We start from the raw sequence: 11,333 nt of genomic DNA, 5'->3' as shown, positions 1-11,333 counted from the left end.
TAACTGTTAGCTTATTTCTTATTCCCCAAAGACTCATCGAGGTGGAAAAGTGTACCGTTTTAAAGTGTCCTGCCGAACGTCTCTCTCTTCCATACCCTTGGTTCTCAGCTCCTTCGTTGCCTGCTTTCTGTAATTATTTTCCATGGCTGAGGAAATCCCTGGCTTCTGTGTCATGTTCCTGAACTAAGTTTTTCCACTCTGATCCCTTCCTCCTCCTCTTGGCCATTTCACATCGTGTAGGCCTCGGAGTATGAACTGTCTCTGCTTTAACCCCAAATGCTTTCAAAATTAGAAAAACAAACAAACAACCCCCCTGAGGAAGCTAAAGGGCACAGGGCAGTTGAGGGCTGGCTGCTGTATACTTCATGCTTCAGAGAAGGGATGCTTCTTGAGAGAGTTAGATTTTCACATTGATTATGTATCTGTGTCTACCTAGGACATTCTTATTTTAAATCGCCAGATGTCACAAATGACAAGAACACCAAAAGAGTTCAGTATGCAATACCAGATGTTATAAGGCTGTGGCTGGGTAATTATTTTTAATACTGTGTATCTACAGTCACAGAAGATCAGGTCTGCTGAAGTGTACATAGAAAAATGCCCTGTAACTTGTTCTGGTTTCAGTGCCACTTTTTCTTGTTGTGTAGGAAAATGAATCCCGTTGTCTGTAGACAACACAAAAACCTACACCTGGATTAGCTGCTCTTCATAACTCAGGACGAATAAAAAAGATTTTACTTTTGGAATTAAAATCAACCAGGCAACATGATCGGAAACTTGGGATAGGAACTCCTGTGAAAACATCACTAATTGCCCAGTCCTCTTCCAGCAATGTTGAAGAGATCTAAACCTCACCACAGCCTGCTCCTAAGTGTCCACTGAGGAGCTCCGACTTCCTTCATGAGTCCCTGCCCCCTTTACTGTGAGGGAGCCTGAACCTTGGCCTCTCGTGCATGTGGGATACAGGTTCCACCTCTCAGCTTCCCCTGGTTTGTGAGTCCTAGGTCTGTCTCTTGATGAAAACACTGCGGGCTCTTTAAGCATTTTGCTCCTCCTGGTCGACCTTCACTGAAATCACCCTTGGCTAAGATCATGCAAAGAGTAGGAGAGCTGGGATTTTGGTTTGCTGACATCATGTGGTCCACTTCTACCATCTCTGTTTTTTGTTTGTTTGTTTGTTTTTTAATCCCAGAGTGTAGTAGGTGAACACTAAAGAGGCCAGTCATGGAGGTTTAGCCTGGGGTTGACAAGGCAGAGGTACCAGGGCTTAAGATGAGGGCAGTGATTGTTCTTTCCAGTGGTCTCTTGGCTGTGGGTTTGCTGAGAGCAGAGCGGCTTTCCAGTTCCTGTGTGGCCTGCAGCCTCGGCTGTGTTGTGGGTGTGGCCCTGTCTCTAGCTCACAGCTGTGTTGTGGGAGTGGCCCTGTCTCCAGCTCACAGCTGTGGTGGTTGTGGTACAGTTGCATGTGTGGATGCCCCACTTCTTGCAATGGGGACGAAAAAGAGAAGAGTGGGAAGACCACACAGCAGCAACTTTCTTACAAATTCTACCCCAGTCGATCTGCTCGCTCTCCAACAGTAATAGGGGGTGGGCCCCTCAGAGAACTAACCATTGACATCTTGGTCATAAGCGTTGCCAAGTGTCGGGCTGCAGTCTTTCGATGGGAGAGTTTGTGTCTAGGAATCAGAACAACGGTAACAACTAGCATTCGCAGAAGGCACACTATGCCAAGTAAATCAAGTGCTTCTTACGTGTTCTGTATAAATGCACGTTATCACTCTTGCTCTCCATAGGAGGAAGCGGAGAGGTGGACTGATTTCCTGGAGGCCATAGGTAACGAATGGCAGAGCCCGTATGTGCTCAGGCTGCTGGGTGCTAGAGCGCAGCCCCTCTAAGACACCATCTGTGTTGTGTCTTCTGCTTCCCTTCCCTCGTTCCTTTCCTTTGTTTACAATATGGAGGGGTGGGAGGGTGAAGGTCATATACAGGATTTGTGTAAGATTATATTTTTTAACTGGGAAATGGTGAGCATATGCATTTACGAGTGGACTCTGGTAGAGGGATGCAGTGTAAACCGATCTGGTCTTTAGTCGTCTCCCCTTAACTAGCGACTGCACTACAGTTTGTTAAAGCAGTTTCTGTGAGCAGACACCGACCCTCGGGGCTGGCCAATATCTTAGGCCCCGAGTTCTGCTTCCCTTGTTTAGAGCTCCTCCGTGCACAGGCAGAATTTGGAAGAGGGCTAGAAGCAGATTCAACTGCAGCTTCACATCTGCATTCCTCTGTTCTATAACAGCTTATTCCACTGATGATTTCAAACACGCTAGGAAAATGCATTGAGATTAATCACAGGAACCAGTTCTGGCAAGTACTTCGGAGCGTCGATACCCTATGAGTACTACCGACCTTTGTGGGGGAGAAGTGGGATAGAGAGCCCAACAGAAGGTTCTGGGTTTGCTGAGTTCTCCAGCATTTGTTTTTAAGCAGAGAGAAAAGCGACAGTTGAACTTTGTTAATAGTCAAGGAAATATACCAAAGGAAGGAAGGGGGGAAAGAAGGAAGGAAGGAAGGAAGGGGGGAAGGAAGGAAGGAAGGAAGGAAGGAAGGAAGGAAGGAAGGAAGAAGGCAAGTTCTACTTCTGTTCTCACCCTCAGCCACAGCAAATAGGAACAGGAGCATCAGGAGGTAACTTTTATGCCTGTGGCTATGTGTTTGTGTGCATGTGTTCACACGTGTGTGCAGGTGTGCAGGCACGTGTGTGCCCGTAGAGGCTTGAGGTCATTCAGCATTAGATGTCTTCCTCAATCCCTCTCCACCTTACTTTTTGAGATAGTGTCTCTCACTGAATCTGGAACTCAGCGATTGGACTAGACTGGCTAGACAGTAAACCCCAGAGATGGGCCTGTGCAGGGCCTTTCAGTACGGGGCGGGGGAGGTGCCATCAGAGCCCAGCTTTTCATGTGGGTACTGGGGATCAGGACACAGGCCCTCATGCTCACACAGCAGGCAATTTGCTCTGTGAGCTGTCACTGCACCCGCCCTTTAGAAACGTGATGATTTTGACTTCTCTTCTAAGATGGTGGGCAAGTGGTCACTAGTGACAAAGTTAGAACTTTAAGAAGACGAATTAATATAGACATTTTCTGATGATGGTTGCTATGCTTTTACACAGTCTGATTATCTGAATAATTTATTTCAGTCTAATTTTGGTAGGACACACAGATATCTTTGTAAGGAAACTGATGATCGGGTAGGAGAGATGGTGTATAAACTTCCAAGTCTTCGAGTTTTCCTAAAACATCATCTTCTTCCACGGAAATACTAGCCAGGCCTGACTCTGATTCACTCGGAGGTGAAGCAGGAGGGAGAACACTCATCACTGTATGGCCATACTCTACAACGTCTTCTACAGGAGGGAGAACACTCATCACTGTATGGCCATACTCTACAACGTCTTCTAACAACATCTTTTAGAGTAATGAAATATGAAATGATATAAATGCATTGGAATTTTAAAATAAGACTTTAGGAATTATATATTTGTTAATTTTAGTGTGACATATATTTAAAATGTGAGATATATTTCTGTGGACTTTCAGAAATTGCCTTGTTACACATTGCGCTCTTAAGGCACAAAATAACCTATTCATTCCTTTGTGTCCCTCGTTCCAGGGATGGTGCTGTATGATACTCAGTGAGAAACAATTTACAGGATGAGTTGGGAATGTGATGCCAGGCTGTCTAAGAAGACAACTGCCCTTCTGACCAACCCTAAATCCATGATCAATATGAGAAAAACCTATAGATACAAACAAGTTCCAAATCTGTGCATAGGCTCTGCCAGCGCGGAAGTCTTCTGATGACTTAAATTCTGGCCTCAGGTTCCCACTGATGTTTTATATGCACTTCCTTTTAGATAGTTTGTATTTACACGCCGCCGCTTGGTCTGCAGCTTATTCCCTTCTTTATCTTCTTGCACTTAACTCTACTGCAATTTTAAAGTTTATTCTTTTTTTTTTTAAAGATTTATTTATTTATTATATGTAAGTACACTGTAGCTGTCTTCAGCCACACCAGAAGAGGGCATCAGATCTCATTACAGATGGTTGTGAGCCACCATGTGGTTGCTGGGAATTGAACTCAGGGCCTGTGGAAGAGCAGTCAGTGCTCTTAACCGCTGAGCCATCTCTCCAGCCCCAAAGTTTATTCTTTTGCAGGTTATCTTCTATCTCTAAACACCGTGCACCCTCCCGTGTGACTCCATAACCCTACTAAGAGGAGATCACATAAGAGACCCTTGACAGAATTTGCGGAAGGCATGCATGTGTGTGCCAGGGTCCTGGATGGAACAAAGGCTTGCAAAGCAAAGAAAGCTTCTATCATCGAGAGAGAGATGGATATAAGATGTGGAAAACAGTTTTGTAGGTTAAAAAAAAGTACAACTTTGCCTTTTAATTAAGCAGGTCCTGTGCCTAATCCAACCCTGCAAACCCCACCAGAGCCCAGCCGCCATCTGTTTTCACCTGAGTGTTGGCAGCCATGATGGTGTAGTTCCCATCATCGTCTAGGGTAGAGGCCGTGGTATGCAGAGAGCAGGTCCCATCAACGTCTCTCTGGATGGTGTAGTGATCGCTCTTTGGAGAAATTTGCTTTCCGTCTTTAAACCAATAGATCTGTGGAAGGAAATAAGGAGGCAGACTGTGCATGTGTAACACTGGTTAGGCGCATCCTAACAGTGCCCCGTCTGCAGAGGGCACTGTCAAAATGGCAAACCAAGAATCTCTGCGGGAGGCTGGATTGGGAGCAATGAAAGCAGGTAATGGCAAATTCAACTTCATTTTAGTTTTTAAAAGTTGTGTTTGCTCAGTGCATGGGTGTGTGTGTGTGTGTGTGTGTGTGTGTGTGTATGGAGTGTGTGTATGTGTATGAGTGTGTGTGTGTGTATGGAGTGTGTATATGTGTATGAGTGTGTATGTGTGTAGTGTATGAGTGTGTGTATGTGTACGAGTGTGTGTGTATGTGTGAGTGTGTGTATATGTATGTGAGTGTGTATGTGGAGTGTGTGTATGTGTATGAGTGTGTGTGTATGAATGTGTGTATGTGTATGAGTGTGTATGTGTGTGTATGGAGTGTGTGTATGTGTACGAGAGAGAGTGTGTGTGTGTGTATGAGTGTGTGTGTTTGTGTGTATGTGTATGAGTGTGTGTATGTGTATGAGTATGTGTGTTTGTGTGTATGTGTATGAGTGTGTGTATGTGTATGAGTGTGTGTGTTTGTGTGTATGTGTGTGAGTGTGTGTGTGTTTGTGTGTATGTGTATGAGTGTGTGTGAGTGTGTGTGTATGTATGAGTGTGTGTGTGCGTGCACACACAGTTGTAGAAGCTAGAACAGGGCATCAGGCCTCCTGGAGCTGGAGCTGGGCTGTGAGTCACCTGTCATGGGTGCTGGGAACCAAACCCAGGTCCACTAAAAGAGCAGGAAAAGTGAAAGTTGCTCCTAACTGCTGAGCCATCTCTCTAGCCTGCTGTACCCCTATTTTTGTCGAATAAATATGTGCATGAAGAATACATCTTTTTGCTCTTTGAAACCATCATTCACATTCATATTATTTACATGAAGCAGCATGTGTATATTTAACTCCATGCAACCTTGGCAGCTCTACGAAGTGGCATTATATGCATCTTTCTTTCTTTCAAAAGTATTGGCAATTAAAATGTATTACTTGTAGGAAAATACGAAAAGCTTGCTATATTTATAAAACAAAAAAGACTCCAAACTGTTTCTAGTGACTTGTGCTTTCAAAAAAAAAAACCCCAAAAAAACAAAAAACAAAAAAACAAAAAACCCTGAGTCCTAGAGAGGGAGGCCATACACACAGGTCGCTGAGGGCTGGAAGGCCACTGTTGTAATTCTGGGTCAAGATGCACATAATCAATGTTTAGAATATCAACCCTTCCCGATTTTAAAAAGAATACAGTCTAATTGAAAGGCATAACAATTACTAACAATGTAAGTTGGACTGACAGAGAAAACCATGCTGAAAGTAATTAGGTAAAGATAAGTCTTGATCAAATAAAGGAAAACATTTTTGAGACTAGGTCTCACTATGTAACTCTGGCTTGCCCTGAACTTGCTATGTAGACCAAGCTGGATGTCACAGTGGTCTGCCTGCCTCTGTTTCCCAAGTGCTGGGATTAAAGGTGTGCACCACCATGCCCAGCAACAGATAAAATACACACCAGTCATCCTCCTATCGCTTTTATGATAGCGTCTTCTGTTCTTCACACCACCTGTACACAGATGTGTGATAATTCACTACTTTACACGAACTACACGGACTGCAGGATGGGCTGGTCACACCATGAGGCGAAAGCAGCGCTGACTGAGATGCTCGACTGTGGCTGCACGTGCAGCCTCCAGACTCACTGTTACTTAGGATTCCCCTTCAAAACCACATGGTTTTCATTGTCATTTTCTTCTTGTAACCAAAGTGTGGGGGACTGACTGGTTCCTAACAGAAACCTACTTTAGTCCCTTATGTATTAAAATAATTTCTTCTTTAAAATAAATATACGTGAAATTTGAGAACACAAACTGACATTCCAATCCAACTCTGTCAAGCATTTGAATCTGAAAATGACATTTAAAAGCTCTGTTGTTAGGGTTGGAGAGAGGGTGCTTTCCATCCTTTGAACCCCCGTGGCAGGAGAGAACTGACTCCTGTGGGTCGTCCTCTGACCTCCATACCTGTGTTCTGTCAAGGGTCTCCCCAGAATATGGAAAAACTTTTTCTAAAGTTCTAAGTTTGATAAGTAATGGGATAGTTGTAATATTAAAGCTTGGAGTCAGACCAGCTGGAGGGGGAAGAACCCAGGGAGGGAATGAGCAGAGCAAACTTAAAGATTGTTTTCCCAACTCCCCCCTTTGCCCTTGAGGCGGAGTTGCACCCCTGACTGTCTTTGAATTCACTATATAGACAAGGCTGGCCTTGAACTCAGAGACTGGCCTACCTCTGCTCCTGAGTGCTGGGATTAAGGGCGTGAGCTACCATGCCTGGCTTTCTAACTCCTGGCTTTTTGTTTTGTTTTGTTTTGTTTTTGTTTTTGTTTGTTTGTTTTAAAATTGGATCCAAGTTATGAAAACTGTATTATGCAGCAATCACCAGAATTAGTTAACTTTTGGCTCTAAAATTAAATTATATAAGGCACAATCTCTCCTAATCACATATTTTTTAGTGATTTGATTATTTCTGAAGCATTTGATTATTATGAAGCAGAGGTGCAACTAGAGAACTCCTTCCTCTTCCGTTGCTTTCTTTCCCTCATAGCAGTGCTTAAAAATTGGTGTTTTTTGCTTACCTTTGGCTTTGGACTCCCAGCCACTCGACACGTGAAGGTCACGGGCATCCCCTCAAAGATCTTGTAATGTTTCAGCTTCATCTCAAAGAAGGGAGCTGCTGCGTTTTCCACAGGCACCTCGGCTTCTTGCACTTCATCTCCCGTCTCCTCCACAGGAGAGCGCTCCAGCCTGTACTCAATCTCACTGATCAGCCTCTGCTCACAGCTGGAGACTTTGTACTCCTAGGTCAGACACGGGTCCATGTCAGCATCTCCTGAGACGCATCTCCCTCACTAACACAACACAGGAAGGTGCGCTTTTTTTTTTTCTTCTTCAGTGAATCATGATCTGGGCTCAACACAATTTCATAGGATAGCAGAAAACATCTGGAGTTGAGTTTGTGTGATAGTTAAAACCTTAAAGTCCTAGTTCCAAAATAAAACCAAAACAAAAACCCACAAATAAACAAGCAACCACCCACTACCTTTCTTGAACGGGGTGGAGAGGAGCAGTTAGAAATAATAAGAGAAGGCTATCTCCTCTGTACCCCTAGGAAGGAAACGTGGTGGTCTCTTCTATAGAATAAAAATCGATGTGGGTGCCACGCCCCCCCGGAAGGCTGTGCGTGGGAGAGCAGCTTCAGTGGCACACAGATTTTTCTCAAGTGTACAAGGGGAAGACTGCACCATGTTTTTCTACATTTACTTTACACAATAGACATATTACCTAGGGGCTCCCTCCTAAATCGGCAGCCCTTCTCTTAAGGAAGAGCAAGATTGGTAACACATTTCACTTACACACAGAAGCAACACAAGGCTCTACCCTCACGTGTCAGTATTAGAGTGGAGCCTGCAGCTTCCTGCCTGCAAACTACCATGAACACAAGATAGCCCACCATCGCATCTTCCCAGGGTCATAGGAAGGAAATAAGGATTGCTCTGTTTTGAGATAGGATCTTGCTCTGTCGCCTAGGCTGGTCCTTCAGCTCAGCCACACTTGCTGAAAGCTGGGATTACAGGTGCACACTGCCCTGCTTGCTTGAAAGGCTATTTTAATTATACGTTTTTTTTTCTTTAAAAAGTTACTCAACCTAAATATAGTTTATTGGTTTGAGGGAAGGAATAAAATGGTCTGAATAAAATTATGAAGACCACACACTACAAGCTTTTTCGTTTCATTTAATTATTATCAAGTGGATCGTCCCACTCCCAGAAGGGTGTCTAACGAATGCAAAGGGCTTATGCCCCTAAGTTTAGTGTATTCACTCACGATAGAGCTCAAGTCAAGTTTGTAGATAAATGTTAAGAAAAGGCACGTTTTGGCAAATAGGTTCATCTGATACCACAGGAAATATTGATACCAGCCACAGTATTTGTAGTCACCACACAGCAGTAAAGACAGACACACAGACACAAAAGGAAGCACAGAAGGTCAGTACAGTGGGAGGCTGGACAGAGGAGAAGGGTAGAGCTTAACCTTTTGACCATCCAGAGGACCCCCTACAGAAGCCCGAGGAGCCCCAGCGTCCTGTAAAGGCAGAAAACGAGAAGTGAGCATGGCTGGAATATGGCAGCAGTGTTTCCAGGTTCCTTTGAAGGAATGTGTGTGGTGTCAAATGTCACCCAAGCACAGCGATGTTCCCAGACTGGAGGAGGCTTGTTCTCAAGGTCAGGAGAAGGGAGAAGACTTGGTTTGGTTTAAAGCTTTGTTTGCTTGATTTAAAGCTCTTCTGTTCACTTGGCTTTCGGGTGAGACTACATCTTCCAGTGCTAACTGGGAGAAATAGATCTATACAGCAGATTACACCAGATCCACAGAGGACCTTTTTCTGGTAGCTGCGGGGTGGGTGGTGGGTGGTGTAAGATAGCCCCTTTGATCCCTGTCGCTTAGTGGTTTATGATCACCTATGTGAAAGAGGGCAGAGGTTCCCCGTTCTAGTTTTGGCTGACTTTGAGAACATTCTGGGGGCATTGATTCGCTTACTTCAAAGAGAAAGGTGAAAAAGGTTTTCATGCAAACCATTTTGCATTAGAGCATAGGACAGTTTGAAAAAACACAAAGATACCAGAAAGGAAAACACACCGATCGATACCACATTGGTATCAATAATATTGATTAGTTCGCCAGAGGCTCTACTAATCATTCACTCAGCAGTGTCACCATCTGTCCAGTGAGTAACACCCACGAGGTTGGCAGGACAGCAATCTTGCCTGCTACTTGCTGCGAAATTGATCCCAAGAATAGAGCCCATAAAGAGTGTGGGGAGACTGCGTGGGACTGTGATTATTTCTCAGAAAGTCTGGAGCAACGAGGTACCTGATTGGCTGCTGTTTCTTCTGGCTCCTGGATGTTGAAGACGTTTGCGCTGTCGGCACCGAGCAGGCGGCGAGCCATTCTTTCCTCATAGGTTAGCCTCTGCACAAAATAAGTCACAGAAATGCAAACTTAGGGGGAAATCACAATCATGCATGGCTTATGGAAAAGGAATAGAAGTATAAAATAGGTTTGGGCATTTTTCTGTAACTAGTCTATCTTCAGCTTCATAGCTGTTTCCGAGTCTGCTTCTTTTCCTGGCTTTGCTCAGTTTGGCTTTTCTCCCCTGCTTCTGCTCCCTGTAGTCTAAATCCAATACTGGGAGATGAGATAGCCGATCCTGGCAGCTACCCGACAGGACGTGGATCCGTGTGAATGGTCAGCATCAAGGCTAAGGCCACATAGGACAGATGTGTCCTCCTTATCTTTAAAAAGAACCCACAAAACCCAAACCAAAACAAAAGCAGAAGAAAAGGGATGCTTTTAGGACAGCAGAGGAAGGCTTAAAGGAGATGTTCCTTTCAAAGGCTTTCACAGGCTTCAGAACATCCACATTGGTCCCAGCCACTGACAGAAAGAAAGCTGCTCCCAGGGGCAGCAAGTGGAGCCCTGAGAGGAAAAGCAAGTCTTTCAGGCAGTTACCACCGCACGTGACACCCAGAATGCGCTCAGTCAACGTGAGCACACTGCCTTGGTCGCTGTGCAGTGTAAGCAAATACAGACCACAAAGAGCGACTACGCGTGGCTGAGGTAAGGAGAAGTCTGCACCAAAGCCAGCAGCATCCAGCATCCACAATTCGCAGATGTGCACTGCGTGCCCACTGGGAGGAAGGGCACACTGTTGCTGCCTCTAGCTGTTGGCCTGCGATTCTGCCGGACCATTGTCTGCTAACATCATTCTTGTACTTGACTGTTGGGCCCATGTGCCTTAGAATTATGGATCTGGGCGGACTTTGAGAGTTCCCAAATCTCTTTAGGGGCCTTTTCAAACAAGGGGTTGATTAGAAATAAGGAATAATTAGTAGGTTGAATCTGTAAAATATAAAAGTTCAAGCACTATTTCAGATGACCCTTCAAAACTTCTGAATGTCAACACAAAACACTGTTCAACATTCTCTAATCAGAAAAATATGTTGGATGCATTTACAGTTTCCAGTAATTGCTGGTTCTTGTCCCAGCTGAAACTGGGAAGTGAAACAGATCAAATGCCAAATAGCCTTGAGGTTGAAGTGATTGCATCTGCTAAAGAAATGGCAGGGGACAAGAGGAGGGTGTTCGAATGCTAAAGGCAGTGATTTGGTTCGGTACAACTATGCAAAGTGACTTTATCAAATCTGGTAGATGAGGGAGCTCAGTTTTCAAATGGGATCTCATTGCTTTTATCATTGCTCTCTGACAAAGTCTTCCTTATGTCCTGGTGGAGAAGGTTATCACCATCACCGGGAGACCTGCTCCACATAGGCAGAAATAGGGACGGGATGCCTACTCCTTCACCAAGATGCTCCTGCTTCCCCCGGAAGCCAATCTCACTTTACAGTTTGGTTCTGATGTCAGTGTGCCATGTGGAAATACAAGCCCTTGTCCACAGAAGCCAGAATAAGTAACAGAATATTATGTAATGGTATGAACAAGTCATTTGACAATCCCTTAAAAAAAAAAAGTTCAGTTTTCTTGTTCCAAAC

General features: G+C 44.5%; 1 protein-coding gene across 6 annotated transcripts in view; it reads right to left on the bottom strand.

Moving 5' to 3' along the window:
* Nucleotides 1-11,333, bottom strand: part of Palld (palladin, cytoskeletal associated protein) — a 393,294-nt gene that overhangs the window by 17,298 nt on the left and 364,663 nt on the right. For 4 of the 6 annotated variants that reach the window (XM_039094916.2, XM_039094914.2, XM_039094917.2 and 1 more), the window contains 4 exons: nt 9,655-9,753; nt 8,815-8,865; nt 7,359-7,580; nt 4,524-4,673 (listed from right to left, as the gene is read on the bottom strand). In XM_039094916.2, coding sequence (XP_038950844.1) covers nt 4,524-4,673; nt 7,359-7,580; nt 8,815-8,865; nt 9,655-9,753 — 522 coding nt within the window. The remainder of the gene's footprint in view (nt 1-4,523; nt 4,674-7,358; nt 7,581-8,814; nt 8,866-9,654; nt 9,754-11,333) is intronic. The other 2 variants (XM_039094915.2, XM_008771232.4) reach the window with 1 other exon arrangement.

The sequence above is a fragment of the Rattus norvegicus genome, chromosome 16 (genome assembly GCF_036323735.1).
Source record: "Rattus norvegicus strain BN/NHsdMcwi chromosome 16, GRCr8, whole genome shotgun sequence".
Taxonomy (NCBI): Eukaryota; Metazoa; Chordata; class Mammalia; order Rodentia; family Muridae; genus Rattus; species Rattus norvegicus.
This window is presented reverse-complemented; position numbering and strand designations above follow the sequence as displayed.